General features: G+C 44.8%; 1 protein-coding gene across 2 annotated transcripts in view; it reads right to left on the reverse strand.

Annotated features, from left to right (window-relative positions):
- The window catches only part of klhl32 (kelch-like family member 32), a 385,844-nt gene that overhangs the window by 222,279 nt on the left and 138,547 nt on the right, over positions 1-25,018 (reverse strand). For both annotated transcript variants that reach the window (XM_038799548.1, XM_038799547.1), the window contains one exon: positions 3,070-3,168. In XM_038799548.1, coding sequence (XP_038655476.1) covers positions 3,070-3,168 — 99 coding nt within the window. The remainder of the gene's footprint in view (positions 1-3,069; positions 3,169-25,018) is intronic.

Below are 25,018 nucleotides of genomic sequence, written 5' to 3' on the forward strand. Positions count from 1 at the left end.
AGAGCAATATATAGGTGACAGAAAGCCAGGGTTCGAGTCGCAGATCTTGATGGCCAAGGAAGGTGCATTCATAATGTGTTTAAACAGGTGAGTGTGCCAACCTGCAAAATTTTTCCAACATGCCAAAGGCTGGTGAAACAGCAGAAGAGACTCCTGGTCAGTCATGCTTGATGTAGAGTTAGACCCCCTCCTCAAGCTATATAAGCCTCTGGCAACAGACGAGCAACCTGTTCCAGGAAAAGCTAGCTATGGAAACAGACAAAAGTCTGCCTTTGTGCAGTACTCAGTGCAGGAAGAGAATTGGAATTGGAATACTTCCAAACACTACCTCTCCACAATTCACTTTTGTTTGCATTGTGAGAGACAATTTACTTTAGAAATTGTGAACCAGTTGATTACTTCATAATTTGTAAGATTTTTAAAAAATTTTAAACTGTAAGTTGAATAAAACCATTGGCGCAGAAGTAGGCCATTTGGTCCATCAAGCCTGCTCCACCATTCAATGAGATCATGAATGATCGGATATGATATATGCCACTACTTCCCCAAAAACAACCACAACAGTCATTCTCCCTCCTGGAATTCCACTCTCTCATCACCATAATTCTCTCTTCCAGTTCCCAGGTCGACATTCCCCCTCTTCACCATTCATTCCTTCATTAAGTTTTCAGAAACACTGCAGGCTGGATTATCATCTATGGATCGGGTGTGCAGAATCCCAAGAATACCCAGATCCGCAAGCCCCACTTCTAAAAACACCCGACGAAAGTCAGATTTTTATTCCAGGGTAGCGGGGTTCCCTGGGAATCAGGCTTGGTGATGGTGACCCGAGAACAAGGGCAGAGGATGCCTCAGCAGAAGGCCCGCTTTAGTGTTCCAGCACCATGTTGAAGTTTAATTTAAAAAGGCAGAATAACATAAAATAGCCCTCAGCCCTCCCACCCCCACACGTTCTCCATGGTCCTATGCCAACCCCCATTACTCCCTGATACCCTACATGCCAAACTACCCCCCATGGCCCCTCAGTCACCATGCCAATCTATACCACTTTTCACAACTCCATATAACCCTGTGCAAACATATGCCTCCCTGCTCAGCCCTAAGACGGAAGTCCGCAGAGGGACTTGGCTAGGTTAAGTGAATGGGCTAGGGTCTGGCAGATGGAATACAATGTTGACAAATATGAGGTTATCCATTTTGGTAAGAATAACAGCAAAAGGGATTATTATTTAAATGATAAAATATTAAAACATGCTGCTGTGCAGAGAGACCTGGGTGTGCGAGTGCATGAGTCGCAAAAAGTTGGTTTAGAGTTGCAACAGGTGATTAAGAAGGCAAATGGAATTTCATGTCCTTCATTGCTAGAGGGATGGAGTTTAAGACTATGGAGGTTATGGTGCAATTGTATAAGGTGTTAGTGAGGCCACACCTGGAGTATTGTGTTCAGTTTTGGTCTCCTTACCTGAGAAAGGACGTACTGGCGCTGGAGGGTGTGCAGAGGAGATTTACTAGCTTAATCCCAGAGCTGAAGGGGTTGGATTACGAGGAGACGTTGAGTAGACTGGGACTGTACTCGTTGGAATTTAGAAGGATGAGGGGGGATCTTATAGAAACATATAAAATTATGAAGGGAATAGATAGGATAGATGCGGGCAGGTTGTTTCCACTGGTGGGTGAAAGCAGGACTAGGGGACATAGCCTCAAAATAAGGGGAAGTAGATTTAGGAGGAACTTCTTCACCCAAAGGGCTGTGAATCTATGGAATTCCATGCCCAGTGAAGCAGTTGAGGCTCCTTCATTAAATGTTTTTAAGATAGAGATAGATCGTTTTTTTGAAGAATAAAGGGATTAAGGGTTATGGTGTTCGGGCCGGAAAGTGAAGCTGAGTCCACAAAAGATCAGCCATGATCTCATTGAATGCCGGAGCAGGCTCAAGGGGCCAGATGGCCTACTCCTGCTCCTAGTTCTTAAGACCCTTTATAGCCCCTATGCTAACCTCAATTCATGCCAATCCATGATCCCCACCCACCACCCTTGGCTTTTACATCTACCATGTCAACTTGCCCAGCATCCTCTCCAAAGGGATCCCCTGGTGGTCCAGATTAATGTAGTAATTTCAAACCTGGTCCTACCAGCTTTAATCGGCACACATTCGGTTTCAAACACCTGTCGCATCAAAATCAAATGAGCGGAGTCAGCTCCTGATTTTTGTATGTGTAGCTGCCTGGGTGAAATGCAAATCCCGATCCTGCCCCATTCCTGCCCCTGTAAAGTAGTAAGTGCCACATTTAGTCGCAAGCCTTCCAGATTCGGGCCACTTTCGCTTTTGTTGTTACAATGGGGAGGCTCTCTGTTAGCGCGAAAATTCAGGCCTTTGTCTCGTTAGACCTTCCTTCTCCAGTTCACAAGAGGCAACCTAAAGAGACACTTTACTGCTGCCTGGTTTTGTTTACTGAGGCGAAGAAATCACTAAGCCGTTTCCCTCACTATTTATAGTAGTTTTGAGTAACAAAAACACTCAATAAGCTGCAAGAAGGAAAGTTATCTTTTCCAAACTTTCTGTCAATTCAAAAGCCAGGTCTCCTTGGCTCCTTCTATTCTGAGCTCGTCAGATTGAAACAGGAGGTTCTCGTCTTGTATGGAGCCATTGCTACCAGTTAAACTTCTCCATAAAATACATAAGCTACAATACAAAAACTAACAAATGCTTTTCTCATGTATGGTAGTATTGAGGTTATGATACTGAACTTAAAACCTAGATGTGGTGAGTTGAAATGCCACCATGGTAAATTTTAATTTTAATTCAGTAAATCTGGTAATTTGCAGACGAGCATGTTACTGCGCCAGTGGCAGAGAATTGTATTCTTCTTCTTCCATACCTATGGTAAATTAGAAAAATATACATGTAATATGTATTTTTTGAATGTTTCTACTTGTGGTGCACATCCCTTGCATATTGGAACATGTGACAGAATTTGTTCTGTTAAAGTGGGAACATTGGAATCACACCTCACAAGGAAGTGAGTATCAAAGTCCCACTAAAAATAATAGTGCTAAATATTGGCTCACCTGGATTAGATAGTGAGAACACAGTTTCAGAAGCTCCAATAACTGAAGGTGACTTCCTGCTGCAAGCACATCTTGAACTACGCCTGGTTCCAGTAAGATCTGAAAATCAAACAGTTTATGTTTTAAAAGGGGGGTTGGCTTTGTGTCAAATTGTTATGCCTTTCTAACTGTATTGAATTACAACAGCTTGTGCGAGTCTGTTCAGCAGGGACATTACGAACAATACTACTTCCAAAACCATCCTAATACAAATGGAAGTGCTGGATGTTCCGAGTTTATAAAGGTCAAGTGGCAGAACAAAACTAAAGTGGTTAACTGGTCATGTGTGAGGACATATCAGAGTAAAGTGAAAATATGTTTACAGACTTAAAAAAAACTCTCAGGAGGATAGAGGTAGGTACTGAACTCAGCTGAAGGCAACAAAAGCTGCTGTCAGAGCAATCTAAAGCTCACTGAAGAGAAAGATAATGGATAACTACAGTAGCAACAGCAAAATCTTTTTTTTAAAGCTTGGGTGGAAGTCCAACAGTCATTCAGGACTCTTTATGGCTGTTGGAAGATCCCTCACAACAAATTGAAGTGAACTTCCAGGTTTTGGCAGAGGTTTTAAATTGCCACAATGAATTAATCTTCATTTCAATAAACTGCATTCATTCTTCACTTCAGTAGGGAGTCAGTAGACTGTGTTGGGTTGTTAATAATGCAATGTACAGTTGACTCTAAAGTTGTAAATATGTGGCAATCAGGAGTCTCAGAACAGACAGGCTGTTGGTCCTGAAGGCTTTCAACAGAAGATACTCATGGAAATGGATACAATCTAGTGCTCAGTAATCTGCCTGGCTGGCTAAACAGCTCATGGGCATAGATCTTTATCATAAACTCAGGGGAGGACTTGTTTAATGCTTTTTTTTTAGAAAGAGTAACAAGTCAAAAACTAGAAAATTATAGGTCCATGTATTTGGCTTCAGTGAGAGGAAAGTTGCTAGAAGGCATTATTGAAGATGTTCAGAATAACCACAAATCAAGTGCCATGTATTCTGGAGAGGAAGGCAACGTTTTGCCAACCTAGTTGATTTTTTGGGGAATTTCTCATTTGTTGGGTAACGGCAGACCATTCACATCGCACACTTGGATTTTTGTAAAGTTTTGACAAAGTTCCACACAATAAGCTACCTTATATGATAGCGTCCTGAAGAAAAGTCGAAAATTTCAGTGGACTCAGACTATCAACAGGCACTTGACAGCCTGAAAGCTGAGATAACCAATGCTCCTGTGCTGGAGAATGACAAGGGAGTCTACGATCAGATTGAACTAAAGATTCTGACTTTAAAGAGAAATGCTGAGGCGTAGAGAAATGGACGGATCGTGCAGAGACCTTCTTGTTCAAAGTGACTGTCAATCGAGAAGGATTTCAGTTGGAGGAAGAAGAAAAAAAAATCGACTATATTATTATATCTGTTTGCGTGTGTTGTTTTTTTAAAACAAAACAGTAGATTTACTGCGTGCGTGTTAAAGGATAGTGACAAGGTGAAAAATGAAACCATCTTGAAGTTAATGGTTTCTTTTATTTTCTTGGGGGAAGGTGTCATGTGAGAGTACCTTTAAGAAATGGGTGTTTATCAGTGATGTCAGAGTGTGGGTGGAGCTGGGCTGTCTGTCAGCTTTTTACTTTCGTTTTAGGCTGTTTGCTTCAGGGTGTGTTTTAGTTTTGTTTTCAGAGCTAGATAGCTGCAGTCATAGCCAGAAGGTGTACGAATCTCTCTCTGTAATCTAAAGACTGTAAATCGATCCTGGTGATTTAAAACTAATAACAGTAGTGACTTTAACCTGATGTGCTTCTGATAAAAGGTGTTTTAAGTCTTATGGATGTCAAAAGGAAAGCTTAAAGGATTACTTAGTGTTGTATTCTTTGGGGTTGTATTTGAATTAATGGTTGCTAAGATATTCACTGTATGTTTTAAAAAGGTTAACTTGAGTTCATAGAATAAACATTGTTTTGCTTTTAAAAAATATTTTTATATTTCTGCTGTACCACACCTGTAGAGTGGGCCGTGTGCTCCCGATACCACAATCTATTAAAATTTGTGGGTCAGGTGAACTCCATGATACACTTTGGGGTTCTCTAATCTCTGGCCCATAACACCACACAGTTAGAGGTTAATTAGCACAGAATTTTTCCAGTTGCCCTAACACACTGTGAACATGGCTTCACAATGGAAGGTATGGGCGCACAAGCTTCTAGCTCAACTGGTCATTGCACTGTCAATATGTTCATAGCACGGTAGCGCAGTGGGTAGCACGGTGTAGCCACCTGGGGTGGCCACTTCCCGATTCCAAAATGGAGACCCGCAAAGAATACAGGGAAAACTGGCCAGCCACAGGGAAACAAACAGGTGCAAGGTTTCCTGTGTATTAAGACTTGCAGAACCCAGACAGAACCAAAACCAGTAGCGATCTACATATTAATAAGCAATCCCCAGAAACAATTAGATACATTGAAGCGATCGGGACAAAACCAGACTCCCCAGCGCCAGTGGGAGCCAGGATAAAGCAAGGCCAACGGACACATAGGAACCACCCAGCGGTCAGGGAACAGCTCCAGTATTGGAGAAACAGATTGAAGCGATTGGGACTTGGTCCAATTAATTGGGACCATGTCCGGGGTCCACCCAAAAGGGCGCGAAACCCCTGGGGACTATAAAATAGAGTCCCCAAGTTCAGTTCGCTCTCTTGGCACTTGGCTCTCAGCGAGGAGAGACCGGCCTAACAGCTTCCTTGCAGGATCTCTCAGCAGCTCGAAACAACTCTTGACCGTGACTCTCAACAAGGAGAGACCTGCCTAGCAGCTGCACCAACCAAGTAAGTCTCCAGTCAACGCACGCTACGAGATAGACGCTCCTAGCTACTAGTCCATACCAACTTGAAGCCTGCAGACTCAGAATCGAATGAAAGGCCATTGTTCCCCTGACCTGGTGGGCCATTTCAAAGCTAAGTATAGGCCTTTTAGTGTTAGAGATAGTCTAGTAAGTAGAGTTTTATGCATGAGTAGTGATTGACTGTGTGTATAATAAATGTGTTTGATTTGAAACTTACTAACTGGTGTATTGAGTTATTGATCAGCACTTGGCTTTGAACCTCGTGATGGTATCATGAAGATACCTGCCAACTCTAGTGCAAAGGTTATTAAAACAGAGCAATTAAGTAAAAGCACAATTAGCAACAACTGTTGCTTCACAGCTGCAGGGTCCCAGGTTCGATTCCGGGCTTTGTCACTGTCTGTGCAGAGTCTGCACGTTTTCCCCGTGTCTCCGTAGGTTTCCTCCGGGTGCTCTGGTTTCCTCGCACAAGCCCTGAAAGACATGCTGTTAGTTAATTTGGACATTCTGAATTTTCCCTCCGTGTACCCGAACAAGTGTAGGATTGTGGCGACTAGGGGATTTTCACGGTAACTTCATTTCAGTGTTAATGTAAACCCAGTTGTGATAATAACGATTATTATAAAACACCCTCAAATATATGAAAATTATCAGCCATGGGTATTTCAGGCTGAAATCCAATACATCAGAGGTTTGATTTGAAGAGGTCAGTTTTAGAAATGCACAGGGAAATCAGACAAAGAGGCTTTCCTCAATAGGGAGTAAGGCACCTGATATACGCAGCCACTTTCTTCAGTATCAAGTGAGTGCCACACAACTACAGCAGCAGTCGGACCACAGTATGTCTGGTTCCATCCGAAACCCAGGTGATCGTCTCCATATAGCTATGAACAGGACTCCCTCCAGTAGCTCAAGTTTTCAAAAATCTCTCTCAAAATGTTCAGATGCTGGCCACAATTAATGAATAGGAAAACAAATACATTCGACACCTTACACCTTAAGAGGAAGGGCGACAGGATAGCACAGTGATTAGCACTGTTTCTTCACAGCTCCAGGATCCCAGGTTCGATTCCTGGCTAGGGTCACTATCTGTGCAGGCTGCACGTTCTCAGTGTGTCTGCATGGGTTTCCTCTGGGTACTCCGGTTTCCTCCCACAAGTCCCGAAAGATATGCTGTTAGGTGAATTGGGCATTCTGAAGTCTCCCTCAGTGTACCCGAACAGGCGCCGGAGTGTGGCGACTGGGGGATTTTCACAGTAACTTCATTGCAGTGTTAGTGTACGCCTACTTGTGACAAGAATAAAGATAATTTTATAGCAACACAAGTAGGCCATTCAGCCTGTTGAGCATCTTCCACTATTTAATGAGGTAATGGCTAATCTGTCTTCACTCATTCCACCCGCCTTCAGCTCCTTAAATGAAATGTTAATTGCATCCATCTATTTTTTTTAAAAAAGAACAGACTGTTCCTCTGACAACCTACATCCAAGTTTTATGTCCATGTTGTCAATTGTTGTGGTCAAGGCTAGGTTAGCATTTGTGCCTATCTGCAACTGCCCTTGAGAAGGTGGTGGTGGTTAACTGCCTTCTTGAACCGCTGCAGTCCACACGGTGCAGGTACACCTGCAACACCAATGTGGTGAATATTATAATGTAGCAATTGTAAGGCTCTGATGTTAGTTAATCAGTTCACCAACCTTCCCAAATACCCATCAAAAGTTAAGATTTGTTCAGTCAGGTGCAACTGCGTTTTTAAACCATGATCTCAGAAATATCTACTGTTGAATGAGGAATCCAGCATCAAAAATCGTTACATTTGTGGAACATTGTTAAATATCTCTATTGTGATTAATTACAGATTTCTTTTAAATAACCTCCTTAAAAGTTCTTTTTATGATATTTCAGAATCACTAGAACCCCTTATGTATGTCTCAATTTTTCTTTCACTCGCCGTACAATAAAAAGTGATTTGATTGATTTGTACATTTCATTTTCTATGTGGCTTTTTGTGAGAATTCTTGAATATGATTGGCTACTTGGGCAGCTTGATGACATCGCTGCAGTTCCACACTGGAAATCCACTGCACATTGAAAGAGGTAAAATTCTCACCACAGAGATCATTAGATCTCTCTACACAGCTTTCTCAGAGGTCAGCAGCAAGAAACTTTTGCTTTGGGCCATTATTACACTTCGTGCGTGCCCTGTGCTCACACATTAATGGAACTCTGCAACATCTGTAAAAATTCTCAATTTTTGTCCTCACTCGCCAACCGACATTCAACATCTAGAAGGTAGACATTTCACCGAGGTATAATCACATCTAGAAGTGTGATGGAATAATCCCCACTTGCCTGGATGAGTGCAGCTTCAACAAAACTCAAGAAGATTGATACCATTGAAAACAAAGCAGCCCGCTTGACCAGTACCCATCCACCATATTAAACATTCACACTCTCCACCACTGCAGCAACATTGTTTGCCATATGAAAGATGCACTGTAGTGACACACCATAATAATAAGTTTTATTATTGTCACAACTAGCCTTACATTAACACTGCAATGAAGTTACTGTGAAAATCTCCTAGTCGCCACATTTCGGCGCCTGTTCGGGTACACGGAGGGAGAATTCAGAATGTCCAATTTACCTAGCAAGCACGGCTTTCGGGACTTGTGGGAGGAAGCCGGAACTTTTGGAGGAAACCCACGCAGGCGCTGGGAGAATGAGCAGACTTTGCACAGACAGTGACCCAAGCCTGAAACCGAACCCAAGGCTCTTTTGACAACACTTTCCAAACATATAACCACGTTTTGTTTGTATATGCATGTGAAATATCAGGTTTTATTTTTAACGTCTGATCTGTGCTACTGTGATTTGTGATAAGATTAATCCAGGTGTTTTCCTTTAGAAGTGATTGAAGTTTGAAAGAAAAGAATCTCAAATATTGATAGAAGCATTAAGGTTTTAGCAAATTGCATCCTGAAACTGTTACACCGTCAGCACTAGAGCAGGTTAAAGGAAGTCGTGGTTTATTCATTCCATTATTACAGCAAACTTTGCAGTTATACTCCTTTAGTTTCCTGGTCTGCTATAACGTATTGAATTAATTGGCTAATGAAACTACAAACTAAATGTAACTTTGTTAGTAACGTGAGAATTGATTAACAATTCAATGACAGGCTCCTGAAAATATTTTAATTTGACTCGCAGAGGAAAATACCTCTGAATATTTGAAGATTACGCACTTTATCATGCAGTGAGTTAAACATTGAGAATATTTGAAAGGCTACTACGTTTTGGTAAATTGCATCTTTCGCCCATCATCTCCCTACGCCATGCATTGGCTTTTCCACATACAGTTAGGTAGCTGGCAATGAGGTCAAGAGAATGCCCACACCACCTTTTTCCACTAATCTTCTACACCCCTCCTGCAACACCCCCCCCCCCCCTCCCCCGCAACCTCCGCAATTTTCCCTCCCTCCCTTCTGTCAAGACTCTGCGTCAGTAACAATACAAAAACAACTCTGCATCAGTAACAATACAAAATAAACTGGAATCCTGATGCAAAGCCACAGACATGGAACTTAACTTAGTTTCTCTCACCAAAGATACTGCCAGACCTCCTGGGTATTTCCAGTATTTTATACTGGAAGATTTTGTTCTTACCTAGGCTGAGTTTGTAACCCAAGAAGTCTCTGAACTCCCTTAGGAGTTCCATTATTATGCTCATGCTGGCCACGGGGTTTGACACAGAGCAGTAGGTCATCCACATAGAGTGAATCTCTGTGCTCCCTGCCTCCTCTCTTAATGTCCTTCCACCCCTTGGCTGCTGTACGAGCAATGGCCGGTGGCTCAATTGCCAGTGCGAAGAGCAGCAGGGACAATGGGCACCCCTCCCTCGTTCCCCTGTGCAACTGGAAGTACTCTGAGCTGGTTGTGTTCATCCGTACGCTTACCATAGCAGCGCTGTACAGGAGCTTCACCCACACAGTGAACCCTGCTCCAAACCCAAACCGTTCCAGCACCTCCATGAAGTGGAGGCCATTCTACTCGATCGAAGGCTTTCTCAGCGTCCGGGAACATGATCACCTCTGGTGTCTTCGCCCCGGATGGGGTCATAATCACGTTCAGCAGGCGCCTGGTGTTCTTCGTGAGCTGTCAGCCCTTGACAAACTCATTCTGATTTTCTGCGATCACTTCTGGCAGGCGGCTCTCTCGTCACCTCGCCAGAGCTTTCGGCAGGACTTTGGTGTCAATGTTCAGGAAAGCCATGGGTCTGTATGATCCTTTGGGTCTTTGTCTCTTTTTGGGATCAGTGAGATCGAGGCCTGTACCAGCCTAGGCAACAGGACCCCCTCGCCAGTTAGTCATTAAACATCTCCCATCCGGTCCCGATGCCTTCTCGGACTGCTTGGAATTAATCCATTCCATAACCTCTTCCAATCCTAGCAATGCTTCCAGACCCTGTCTATATTCTTCCCCTGTGTCTGGCAAAGCTGGTTCACTGCTTTCCCTCTGGAGAGAAAGTCAAATTTCATCTTCCACTTGGCCAGCAGCTCCATGGCCGGGGCCGTGGAGTACCGCCGTTCCACTTCCAATCGCAGCTCCATGGCCCGGGGCCGTGGAGTACCGCCTTTCCACTTCCAATCGCAGCTCCATGGCCCGGGGCCGTGGAGTACCGCCGTTCCACTTCCAATAGGGGCTGTTTTAGAAGTAGGTCCATAGTTGAGGGACAGACACTGGGATAAATCGCTGGCTTTGAAAGCAGACCAAGGTAGGCCAGCAGCACGGTTCAATTCCTGTACCAGCCTCCCCAAACAGGCACTGGAATGTGGCGACTAGGGGTTTTTCACAGTAACTTCATTTGAAGCCTACTTGTGACAATAATCATTTCATTTTCATTCATATGGAGCCGATCAGCCATTGCCTAGCCAACACAAACCATCATTTAAGTCAATAAATATTTTAAAAAACAAAGATTTACTTGAAAAAGGGGAATGTAAATGATTTGGGCAGCAAGAAGGTTGGGTTTCGATGAGGTAGGTTCTGTTAAGAGAAATAACAGTGTACATTTGACTGGTTGAGTGGCATCTAATGTTCCATAATTCACCTTTGCCAAAACTCCCAAGAAGCTAAATCCCACTTTTTGCTCTTCCTTCTACAGTATTTAGGTTCCCAAGTATTCAGATCCATTTCTGTCTCCTGCAGGCTGCACAGCAGCACCACCTGGTGGCAGGAATTAATATAATATCAAAGCGGTGGACAATTTCAGAGAAATTTTCTCTTGCTTTGCTGGCCAGAAAGTGGTCATCGTTGGAATCAAACATTGTGAGACTACTGAGGACTAGTTTGTTAAAATGGGTGGTCTATGTGCTTAATTCTCTTCATAAGCTAATTTATTCTTTTAGAAGTAGATCCATAGTTGAGGGACAGACATAAACGCAACCTACAGAAATAATAACTTAGCAATGAACAAGTTAGTTATGCATTTTAATTTTACAAATCCCCTTGAACCCGACAAATCCCCAATTAGAATATGTTGAAAAGTCTTAAATTTAACATTTTTCTGCAATGGTCCTAATCATCTCGAGAAGGTGGTGGTCGAGTTGCCTTCTTGAACCGCTGCAGTCCCTCTGGTCCAGGTACACTCACAGTGCTGTTAGGGAGGGAGTTCCAGATTTATGACCCAGTGACAGTGAAGGAACGGTGATATATTTCCAAGTCAGGGTGGTGTGTGGCTTGGAGAGGAACTTCCAGATGGTGGTGTTCCAATATTTATGCTGCCCTTATATCTCGAAAAGGTAGCAGCCATGGTTTTGGAAGGTGCTACCTACGGAGCCTTACTGAATTCCTACAGTGCATCTTGTAAACGGTACACACTGCTGACACTGCTCATCGGTGATGGAGGGAGTGAATGTGCGGGCACTCTCTCTCAAGCAAGGTGCACGAAGTGGGAAATTTCCCAGCTCCTGCTCTAAGCCTCAAAGATGAAAATCCTGCCTATCGTCTCTGGATAGAACATTCAGTACAAGAGGGGAATCTTGTATATAACTGCTACAATCCAGGGCGGCACAGTGGAGCAGTGGTTAGCACTGCTCCTTCACGGCGCCGAGGACCCGGGCTTGATCCCAGCCCCAGGTCACTGTCCGTGTGGAGTTTGTACATTCTCCCAGTGCCTGCATGGATCTCACCCTGTCGTGTTAGGTACACTGGTCTAACACTGGCTGCAACAGGATGCAGCTTAGATCAGGAAGATACTCCAGACATTGAAGTTAGTTCAATCAGATTTATTGAACTAATAGCACAGGTTAGCACAGTTCTCTGTGAGTTCGACCCTCTGCTAACTTAAGTGTGCTTACTCTGTCTGACTGAACCAGACTAGCTCTTAGCCACGTGGTGGGGGTGTGAAATTGTAACAACACTCTTGACTGACTCTCTAGATGTTCATCAGTGGAAAGAGGCGGCGTGTGAGTGCCTCGTGTCTTTTATAGACAGATCCCACCCCTGAGTGTCCTGCCTGCTTATTGGTCATGTCCTGTTCTCTGTGTCCATTAGCTGCTTGTCTGTATATCATTATGTGTGTGTGTGTGTGTGTGTGTGTGCGTGCCTGTATATCATGACAACCCCCACAACCCAAAAGATGTGCAGGCTAGGTGGATTGACCACTCTAAATTATCACTTAATTAGAAAACAAAGAATCGGGTACTCTAATTTTTTTTTAAATAAATAAATCAATAATTGCTACAATCTGCTTTCTCCCAACTGTCAAACTGGCGACTCCTGTTAAGTTACTAATAAGTAAGTACACGCAGATCATAATCTGTCTCCATTCTAAGAAACCGAGTCCCAATTAAAGCTTTTCATCTATAGACTTCTGTGTGGCTTTTACATTTCATTGTGCATGTCAACTGAACATAGACATCCTGGGATAGAAGTTCATCTTGAGAATTAATGTAAAATGGATGGTACTCATTGGATGTCTCTTTTACATATTCAGTTTTATTGAAGTTAATGCAACTGGATATTGATAGGTCACATAATTGCAAAGCCATCTATCTTACACAACTGCCCAAAACAAATTTCTTCCTCAATATGCTAATGTCAGGTTAACCAATCATTTATGCATGCTTTGCATTACTTTTTGGTTTCCATTATTAAAGATATCTTTATAGCTCTATCCCTCAACTATCTGGCACAGTAGGTGGTCGTTTGATGGAGTTGTTCAATTCATCCTACTCCTCTACTCTTTCCCCCTTGCCTTGAAAAGTGCTCTATTATCTGTGAATGTTGATGTTACAAGTTTTGTCCGTGCTGCAGATATTCGCTCAGATACGGAATACTGGTCATTTGCAAAAACAAAACAGGCTCAATCATTCATTTAGCAGTGTGCCCATACTGCACAATCTCAAATTGCGTACAAATATAATCCAGTGTCCTTAACCGCATATTGTGTGCTTCACGCCAGCCCTCGTGCATGTTCCTCTGGTATTTCAGGAGGGGGAATTCTAAAAAAGCCTTTTCGTGAGATGGAACTGAAGAGAATTAAGCTGCTTTATTTTACAAAGAAGGGAACATAGAATCATAGAATAGTTCAGTGCAGGACTACAGAATGAGGTCATTTGTTAATCGAGCCTGCACCAGCTCTTTGAAACAGCCCTTTTGTTATAACCTTACAATTTGTTTTTGTTCCCAAGCATTTGTCTAATCCCTTTTTGAGGGCTACTGTTGAATCTGAATCCACCTGCCAAATCAGACAGTGCATTCTAAATTGTAACCACTCTTTTCGTGCTTTCGGGTTTTTTTGCTGAACACATTATATTTGCGCTCTCTCATTACCGATCCTTCAGCCATTCTAAACGGTTTCTATTTATTTGCACTATCACGATTTTAAACACCTCTATTAAATCTCCTTCTATGGTACATAGAGCCCACTTAACAAGAAACCGTATGAGTCGGTGGAAGACAGATGTGAACGGTGCCAAAGAGGCCCGGCCAACCACGACCACATGTTCTGGTCTTGCCCCAGACTTGTGGAATCCTGGACAGCCTTCTTCGAGGCTATGTCCAAAGTGGTGGGGGAGAGGGTGGAGCCATGCCCGATAGTGGCGGTCTTCGGGGTTTCAGACCAGCCAGATCTATTCCTGGGGAGGAGGGCAGACGCCCTTGTCTTTGCCTCCCTGATCGCCCGCCGTAGAATCCTGTTTGGCTGGCGGTCAGCAGCACCGCCCAGAGCTGCGGACTGGCTGTCCGACCTCTTGGAATCTCTCCAAATGGAGAAAATCAAATTTGCCATCCGAGGGTCAGACGACGGCTTCCACAGAACGTGGGAGCCATTCATGCAATTGTTCCGGGACCTGTTTGTGGCCAACGAACAAGAGGAAGAATAGTCGGGTGGCCAAGCATCAGGGGAAAATGGACGGGAATCGGGGGAAGGTAGCCGGAGGGGGGGGGGGGCTACGGGTTCGTTATGGGGATTTGTTCTCATGGTTTTATGCTTATTTCTTTTTCTTCTTAATTTATTGTTTTTGGATTGGAGGGGAGGGGTTACTGTTTTTCTCTGTTGTGATAAAATTTGTTGTTGAAAACTTGAATAAAAATTATTCCAAAAAAAAGGAAGGACAAAGCCGCAAGCGACAGTCTGATGGCAAGCTAAGGCCCAAAACCAAATTGTAAATAAATGCCTATAAACATGTGCCTCGGCCATATTGGGTAATGTAAACTTTGTATGCCGGTTAAAGGGGGTGGCCACAGTTGTTATGAAGATGCTTACCTGTAAATATACATGTTCATTTTTGCATGGTTTTTTTTTCTAATAATTTGTAATTTGTTGGATATAAAATATGAAAACTCAATAAAAAACATTTCCAAAAAAAAAACATCTCCTTCTCTGCTCTTAAGGTGAATTTACCCAGCCTCTCCAGGTATCTGCAGTTGAGTTGAGTCTACTGATTTATGAGGAGATGGAGTGACCATCTGCGGCACGTGGAATGCTGCAAGGCAGCACTTTCTAATTGCACACAGGACCGCAGTCTCTCACATACTGCTCGCAAAAGGAACTTCCAAGCACTTGAAGCAACGTGGAGAAGATGTGCTGAGCTGAACTCTGGTGTCAGAGGGCTGAGGCAGTATCTGGAACAGAAACAGTTAACTTTGAACCCCCACTTTAAGTGACTGCAAGACAAGGAGGTATCAGAAACAACCGGGAAAAGAAAAATTTAGGACTGATATCAGGAAAAAAAAAACTTCACCACGCAACCACTGGTTCATAACCAGAATTATCTTCTGGATAGGAATGTGGATGCTACGTTTAAGCCTCGATCTTGACTGAAGGATGAGCCAGATGGATCAAATAACCTCCTCCCTTTCGACTCTGTGATCTTATTCAGCTTTTAACTTGTCAGCTTCTACTTTCAGCGCCAAAAATAATTGACCTGGTTACCTCTTTCTTCAACCTTTCAATTGCCCTCTCAAGCCTACACTTCACACAGTCTTGTTGTTTGATTCAATTTAATATTGAAGCAACCTTCAAGGCTAAAACGAGTTTGGGCATCGATTGATCTTGCACAGCGGTTTCACAGATGGAAGAGAAGAAGAATGTCCCTGAAGCTTCACGAGACTATTGGTCTGAGTTTAGGTTAAATGTGACTGCCAGGGGTTTTCAATTTTTTTAAAAAGAAGCAACAGGATAGAAAAGAACGTTGTTATTTCATTCCTAGATCAAAGACTAACTCTGATCTATATTGTCGTCCACTGGAGATATTTAGGCCACAAAATTGGATAAGACTCGAAAACAGACTCTGAGAACAGGATGCGTGATTAACCAATTACCTCTGAAGCAGATTGCTCATTTCAATGATTTATGAGGGCAGCCAGTGTTAAGATTTAATAGAGGTAGTCAAAATCATGAGGGGTCTGGACAGAGTAGGCAAGGAGAAACTGTTCCCACTCATGAAAGGATAGGGAACGAGAGGGCACAGATTTAGAATAACTGGCAAAAGAAGCAAAAGCGGCACAAGGGAAAACATTTCCACGCAGCGAGCGGTTCACATCTGAAATGCATTGCCTGAGAGTGTGGTGGAAGCTGGTTCAATCGAGGCTCCAAGAGGGAATTAGACTGTTAACTGAAAAGGAAAAATGTGCAAGGCTTCAGGGAGAAGGTAGGTGGGGGATTGGAACTAAGTGAATTGCTCATTTGGAGCTCCTGTGCAGACACTATGGGCTGAATGGCCTCCTCCTGCTCTGTAACGATTCTGTGATCCTGTGAAGTGCTGTTGCTGCAGAATGGATGCACCTCTGAGCATTGATAGGGTGTATCGATGAGAGCGCTCGGGAGATTGTAAGACACTGGGTGGAGTTCAAGGCAGCCTGCACTGTTAAAGGGAAAGGTGCATCTCAACTAGAGGAGGTGCTGAAAGTCATTCTAAGAGCGTTGTTAACCTAGAAAAGATACAAGAATGGCATAACAGTGCAGAGAATGGGCTCCAAGTTTTCCCAACACAGCACTGCAGAGGACGATGCAAGACCCATGAGGAGAGAGGTTCTCCCAATGACACAGTGAAAGGAGTGGAAGCATAGAGCTGCCGTGGTCAATCCCAGCAATGCAGCCCCAATGCAGATCCAATGGATGCTGGATCACTAAAAGTTTAATGTCCTTACATGGGTGACTAAGGTCAGTGGATGTATCTTCAAATGAAATTTCCTTACAACTGAACCACTAGTCTCGCACCCCTCGCTACTTTATCACCAGTCAACCATGAATCAAACTTTACATTCACAACTTAATTTTACCCTGGTGGCTTGAACACAGTGCCAGCTTTTGAACCACGACAGTCACAATACTAAAACGCACTGCACCACACCTACCGACACACTTCTCCCTCACTTGCAGGACATGGTGGTGCACAACTTCAGGCAACAGCGGCTAACCATCAGGGACAGGCACAGCTGCATACCCTCAACCAGATGAAAGTTATCACAGTCCCCGAGGACCACAGTCTGCTCTCTCCTTTTGGGAGAGAACTGAGTGGTGGTGATTTAACCTGAGGGTCCACACACTTCAGGCGAGGAGTGAGGTTGAGAAGGCAGGACCTTCATGAATCACCTCAGCCGGTAAGGATTTTAAACTGCGCTGTTGACATCGCTCCGCATCATGAACCAGCTGTCCAGCCAACTGAGTTCGGTGAAGGAGATGGTATTTACCATAATTGTTGTACCAATGACTGAGGTAAATTCCAGCGATGGAGTTGAAACCATTGAACATGACTACATGCTCATACATAGACCTCGTTTTGGGGTAACATAAAGAAAAAGGTCGGTGGGTATGCAAACCACGTGTTTTTGATGCATTAGCAAGCCTGCCAGAAAGCCTGGTGTCGCTGGCAAGGAGCATGGAGGAGGCCAGCATCAATTTCACACAGAGATTGGAGCCAATCCCTTCCAGCATGGAAACAATGACCAACTCCACAAGACCTGCAGGCCCAAGATGCAGTATCTGCTGGTTCATATCACAGTTTTCATTGCATCCCCATTCAGATGCCATCCAACATCGGACTGCTGCAGTGGAAACACCTACTAAAGTCATGCAAGATCAGCTTAGTCGTGCATGCTGAGCCTGCCGGTATGCATACTCAGACTAGCGGCATTAAGGCTGCCAATAGCAGTGTGCAAAGGGACATATGGGATCTTTCAGTAATCCATGTGTACCACCAGATTACCACTGACACACAGTTGCAGCAGTGTACAACATCTACAAGATACAATGCAAGAATTCACCAAGGCTCATTAGACAGAACCTTCCAAACCCACAATCCTACCATCTAGGACAGAGCAGCAGATACATGGGAACACCACCTGGATGTTTCCCTGCAAGACACTCACCATCTTGACTTGAAAGTAAATTGCCATTCCTTCACTGTCATTGCAACAAAATCCTGGAGAGCCCTCCCGAACAATACTGTGGGTGTACCTACAATACATGGATTCTAGCGTTTCACGAAGGCAGCTCACCACCTTCTTCTCAAGGGCAACTAGGAATGGGCAATACATGATGACACAGCTAGCAACGCCAAAATCCTATGAATGAAACTTGTTTGTTTACTAGGATAGAAAAAACCCATCCCAGGGAACAGTACTGGTCCCATGGAGCACATACCCTGCCAGCCATGCTGCAGCTCCTAAGGTAGCATGACGAAGGGTGGCACGCTGGCACAGAGGTTTGCATGTTCGCCCAGTGTCTGTGTGTGTTTCCTCCAGGTGCTCCAGTTTCCTCCCACAGTCCAAGGATGTGCAGGTTAGATGGACTGGCCGTGCAAAATTGTCCCTTAGTGTCCAGGGATGAGTAGCTTAGGTTATGAAATGAAAAATGAAAATGAAAATCGCTTATTGTCACGAGTAGGCTTCAATGAAGTTACTGTGAAAAGCCCCTAGTCGCCACATTCCGGTGCCTGTCCGGGGAGGCTGGTACGGGAATCGAACCGTGCTGCTGGCCTGCTTGGTCTGCTTTAAAAGCCAGTGATTTAGCCGAGTGAGCTAAACCAGCCCCTATGGCGTTACAGGAATAGGGGGGGAAGTGGGAATGGGTAGACTACATATTTTAAGGGCCAGTGCAGACTCGATGGGCCAAATGGCCTCCTTCTGCACTGTAGAGATTGTATGATTCTACGACTTTGGAGCCCCACAACAGGAAAAGGCACACAGGCATTCAGCAAAGTGCTGCTGAGCCTCGTGCACTGAAGAGTGCTGACAAGCTTTGTGACATGGGTTAGTCTGCGTGATTCCCGAGCATTAATGAGTGACTGTAACATTTTAACAATTTAGTAAATATTCAAAATATAATATATTAAAGGAAAGGGAAAAGGGAAATTAGACCAGATAACTCTAGTTGAAGATCTGGCACTGCCATAGGAACAGTAGTCCGAATGGCCTCTTTTTTAGTTTTTTTCCCACTGCGTTTGACAATTCCCTGTTGATTATTACTGAATACTCACAAGTGACTCAGTGACTACCTTTACTTTGCTTTTAGGGCTTCTCAATTTTCCCTTTACAGCACCTATTGATTACCTGCTGCCAACACTGCCCGGCAGTGTCGTTTCATGGTTCAACAACCATGTAAAGCGTCAATTTTGCACACCAGCAATTATCAATCAGCTTCAGGAGGACATAGATAAGTTAGTATTTATGTCAAATGAAAGTTTATGTCCCCTTGGCTCAGGTGGTAGCACAATTGTCACTGAGTTTAGATGATTGGGATCAAGTCCCATTTCAAGCAAGTAATCAAAATTGATACTTCATTGCAGTGCTGAATGAATTCCGCATTGGATGAAGTGCTGGCTTCCTCATCAGGCATTAAGTCAATGCTCCATTCAAATGGCTGTAAACAGGGGGCATCTCCTCGCCAGTATTTGTTCCTCAAACCAACACTACCAAAACACATTGGCTGGTATTTATCCCAATGGTGCTTTGTATGTGACCTTGCTATGCACAAACGAGCTATAACACCTGCCGATATGACAACAGTATGAGCACTACAGAAGTAATACACTGGTTGCAAGGTATTTTGAGGTATCCAGGGCACACTAAAGGTGTTGTGTAAATGTAGGTTGTTCCTTTCTAATAGAGAGAGGTGACAACATTTCAGGAAGAAAAATAAAAGGTAAAAATACATGGTATATCTTCAGAAAAGACGATAGAGCAGGAAAATTTAGACGCCCAAAAACATAAATCTTTAAAATTGGGAGGGAATGCTGATGAAGCTGTAAAAATAAGCATCTAGGCATTTACATTGTATTGCATACTGTATTAATATATGGAGCACAGAAGCAAAGCAGTTGAAACCAAAAACAAGTCATTTGGTTTTGCCCTGGTTAAACCATAAGATATAGGAGCAGAATTAGGCCATTCTGCCCATCGGGTCTGCTCTGCCATTCAATCATGACTGATATGTTTCTCATACCCATTCTCCTGCCTTCTCCCCATAATTCCTGATCCCCTTATTAATCCGCTTATTAATCAAGAACCTATCTATCTCTGTCTTAAAGACATTCAATGATTTGGCCTCCACAGCCTTCTGCGGCAAAGAGTTCCACAGATTCACCACCCTCTGGAGGAAGAAATTCCTCCTCATACCATGACCCATTTTGGGAAGTATATCAAGGCCACGGAGACAGCAAAAGATTAATTTGAATATCAGGAATGAGGGCCGGGATTCTCCGACCCAGCGACAGGTCGGAGAATCCCCGCGGGGAGGCACGAATCCCGCCCCGCCGCCGGCTTCCCTATTCTCTGGCGCTGTTTATCGGGCACCGGTGGGATTCCCGCTCTGCCAGTCGGGGACCGTGACAACGCCCCCCCCCCCCCCCACCCCCGGCAATTCACCAGGCTCCGATGGGCAGAGTGGCCGACAAGATTTGCCCAGTCCCGCCGGCATGAATTACTCACCTCACACATAGCGGGAACTAGCAGTTATGTGTGCGGGGGCCATCCTTTTGGGGGGGGGGGGGGGGGGGGGAGATCCGACCCCGGGGGGGGCCCCATGGTGGACTGGCCCACAATCGGGGCCACAGATAGGTAGGTGGGCTGGTTCCGTGGGGGCCTTCTTTCCTCCGCGCCGGGCCCCTGTAGGGCTCTGCCATATTGCCCGAGGGCTGGCATGGAGAAGGGAACCCCTGCGCATGTGCGGAAATACGCTGGCTGTCCTGCGCATGCGCGGAAATATGCCAGCCGTGCCGCTCATGCACGGAAATATGCCGGCTGTTCCGCGCATGCGCAAACTCCCGACTGCCCTTCGGCGCCAACTGGGGCTGCGGGAACCACTCCTGCGTCAACCTAGCCCCCTCGGGGGCCATTGACGCCAGAGTGGTTGGCGCCAGTTTTCACGCCAGCGTGGGGACACAGCCCCATTATTGGAGAATCCCGCCCCAGGTTTTAATTAAGGAGAGAGACCACACATGCTGGAGTTCTTATCTTCACAGCAGTGAAAGACAAGATTAAATCTACTAGCGGTCTTCAAAATTATGAAGAAGTGTTTTGAAATGGTAAATAGTGGAAAGCTATCTCCACTGAATCATGAGCGTCGCTAACCATAGGCGGTGATGTAATGGCATTGTCACTGGGCTAGTAATCCAGAGACCCAGGATAATGATCTGGCGACCCAGGTTCAAATCCCATCGGCAGATGACGGAATTTAAGCGCACTAATAAAATCGGGAATTAAAAGGCTAATGATGACCATGAAACCATTGTTGATTGTTGTAAAAACCCATCTGGTTCACTAATGTCCTTCAGGGAAGGAAATCTGTCATCCTTACCTGGTCTGGCCTGCATGTGACTCCAGACTCACAGCAATGTGGTTGACTCTTAAATGCCTCTGAAATGGCCTAGCAAGCCACTCAGTTATATTCACTGCTAGAAAAACACAAAAAAGGAATGAAACCTGGCATCGACCTAGGCACCGGAAACAACAATGGCAAACCAGCCCTGTTGACATAATCATAACATACAGGCAATGTCCCAGAAAGTCCTATCATCAATCCTGGGTATGGCCTGTCTGACTGGCAGGGCAGTCCCAGCAGAGGTGGTGGCACAGTGGTAAACAGTCGTGAAGGAGTTGTCCTGGGAGTCCTCAACATTGACTAGGGACCCCATGAAGTATCATGGTTTCAGGTTAAACATGGGCAAGGAAACCTCCTGCTGATTACCACGTACCATCCACCATCAGCTGATGATTCAGTACAACTCCATGTTGAACACCACCTGGAGGAAGTATAGAGGGTGGCAAGGGCAAAGAATATACTTCAATGTCCATCACCAAGAGTTGCTCCATATATCACCATAGATCAAGCTGGCTGGGTCCTAAAGGACATAGTTGCTAGACTGGGACTGCAGCAGGTAGTTGGGAACCAAGAGGGAACACATACATGACCTCATCCTCACCAATCTGCCTGCTGCAGATGCATCTGTCCATGACAGTCTCAGTAGAAGTGACCACTCCACAGTCCTTGTGGTGTCAAACATCCATCTTCACATTGGACATGCCCTCCATCATGTTGGGTGGCACTACCGTGCTAAATGGGACAGACTTCGAACAGATCGGTAACTCAAGACTGGGCATCCATAAGGCACTGTGGCCAGCAGCAGCAGCAGAATTGCATTCAACCACAATTTGCACCTCATGGCCCAGCATATTCCCACTCTACCATTACCACTAAGCCAGGGGATCACCCCTGGTTCAATGAAGAGCAAAACCAGGCATACCTAAAAATGAGGTGTCAACCTGGTGAAGCTACAACAGAGGACTACAAGTGGGCCAAACATCATAAGCAATAAGTAATAGATAGTGATAAATGATTCCATAACAAACGCATCAGATCTAAGCTCTGCAGTCCTGCTACATCCAGCCGTGAATGGTGGTGGACAATTAAACAACCCGGAGGCAGAGACTCCACAAATATCCCCATCCTCAATGATGGAGGAGCCCAGCACATCTGTTTGTGAAGCACTAGCACTAATCTTCAGCCAAGTATTGTGTGCAGTTCTGGTCACCTCACTATAGGAAGGATGTGGAAGCATTGGAAAGGGTGCAAAGGAGATTTACCGGGATGCTGCCTGGTTTGCAGGATAGGACTTATGAGGAAAGGTTGAGGGAGCTAGGGCTTTTCCCTTTGGAGCGGAGGAGGATGAGAAGTGACTTAATAGAGGTTTATAAGATGATGAGGGGGATAGATAGAGTGGACGTTCAGAGACTATTTCCTCGGGTGGATGTAGCTGTTACAAGGGGTATAACTATAAGGTTCAGGGTGGGAGATATAGGAGGGATGTCCAAGGTAGGTTCTTTACTCAGAGTGGTTAGGGTGTGGAATGGACTGCCTGCTGTGATAGTGGAGGTGGACATTTTAGGACCTTTCAAGCGGTTATTGGATAGGCACATGGAGCACACCAGAATGACAGGGAGTGGGATAGCTTGATCTTGGTTTCGGACAATGCTCGGCTTAACATCAAAGGTTGAAGGGCCTGTTCTGTGGTGTACTGTTCTATGTATGTTCTATGTTAAAAGTACCAAGTGGATGATACATCTCAGTCTCCTCCAGAGGTCCCCAGCATTACAGATGTCAGTCCTCAGCCAATACGATACACTCCACATTATATCAAGGAGCAGTTGAAGGCACTGGATATTGCAAAGGTTGTGGGCTCTGATAAAATTCCAGTAGTAGTACTGAAGACTTGTGCTCTAGAACTTGCACACCCCTAGCCAAGCTGTTCCAGTACAGCTACAACACTGGCATCTGCCCAGCAATTTGAAAAAATGCCGAGGTATGTCCTGTGCACAAGAAACAGGACAAATCCAAACCAGCCAATTGCCACCCTATCAGTGTACTCTCCATTAGAGGCAAAGTGAAGGAAGGAGTCATGATCAGTGCCATCAGCAATAAACTGCTCACAGATACTCAGTTTGGGTTCCGCCAGGGTCACTCAGCTCCTGACCTCACTACAGCCTTCGTTCAAATATGGACAAAAGAGCTGAATGCCAGAGGTGAGGGGAGAGTGACAGCCCCTGACATCAAGGCAAAATTTGACAGAATATGGCAGCAAGGAGCCCTGGCAAAACTGGAGTCAATGGGAATCAGAGGGGAAACTCTCTGCTGGTTGGAGTCATATCCGGAATAAGGAAAAATGGTTGTGGTCGTTGGAGGTCAATCATCTCAATCACTGCAGGGTAGTGTCCTGGACCAAACCATTTCCAGCTACTTCATCAATGACCTTTCTTCCATCACAAGGTCAGAAGTGGAATGTTCACAGATGACTGGACAATGTTCAGCGCCATTCACAACTCCTCAGATAATGAAGCAGTTCTTGTTCAAATGCAGCAAGACCTGGACAATATCAAGGCTTGGGCTGACAAGTGGCAAGTAACATTCCCTCCACACAAGTGCCAGGCAATGACTATCTCCTACAAAAGAGAGGGCAGCACGGTAGCACAGTGGCTACCACTAATGCTTCATAGCACCAGGTCCCAGGTTCGATTCACAGCTTGGGTCACAGTCTGTGCAGAGTCTGCACGTTCTCCGCATGTCTGCATGGGTTTCCTCCAGGCGCTCCGGTTTCCTCCCACAGGCCGCGAAAGATGTGCTTGTTAGGTGAATTGGACATTCTAAATTTCCCCTCAGTGTACCCGAACAGGCGCCGGAGTGTGGCGACGAGGGGATTTTCACAGTACATTCTTTGCAGTATTAATGTAAGCCTATTTATGAGAATAATAAAATTATTATTAAAGAGGATCTAACTATCGGCCCTTGACATTCAATGGCATTACCATCACTGAATCCCCCACAATAAAATTCCTGGGGGTTACCATAGATCAGAAACTGAACTAAACTAGTATATTAATACTGTGGCCACCAGAATAAGTCAAAGGATAGGAATCCTATGGAGAGTAACGCATCTCCTGACCCCCTAAAGCCTGTGCACCATCTACAGGACACAAATCAGGAGTGTAATGGAATACTCTCCACTTGCCTGGATGAGTGCAGCTTCAACAACACTCAAGAAGCTCAACACCCCCAGGACAAAGCTGCCCGCTTGATTTCTCCCCCTTCCACAAACATTCAATCCCTCCACCACCGATGAACAGTGGCAGTCATGTGTACCATCTATAAGGTGCACTACAGGAACTTTCCAAGCACCTATAAATAACACCTTCCAAACCTACAACCACTACCATCTAAAAGGGCCAAAAGCAGCAGATACCTGGGAACACCAACACCCGGAGGTTCTCCTCCAAGACACTCACCACCTCAACCTGGAACTTTATCGCCATTCCTTCACTGTTGCTGGGTCAAAATCCTATAATTCCCACCTCAACAGCACTGGTGTACCAACAGGGACACTGCAGCTGTTCAGGAAGGCAACTCACCACCACCATCTGAAAGTCAAGATGGGCAATAAATGCTGGGCTAACCAGCGACACCCACATCCCGTAAATTAATTTTTTTTAAAAATCAAATGAAAACCTAATTTTCACCAAAATATCAAATACATAGGTATGAGGTATTTTGTAAAATTACATGGGATGTTCTACCA

This window comes from Scyliorhinus canicula, chromosome 6 (assembly GCF_902713615.1).
Source record: "Scyliorhinus canicula chromosome 6, sScyCan1.1, whole genome shotgun sequence".
NCBI classification, from domain to species: Eukaryota; Metazoa; Chordata; class Chondrichthyes; order Carcharhiniformes; family Scyliorhinidae; genus Scyliorhinus; species Scyliorhinus canicula.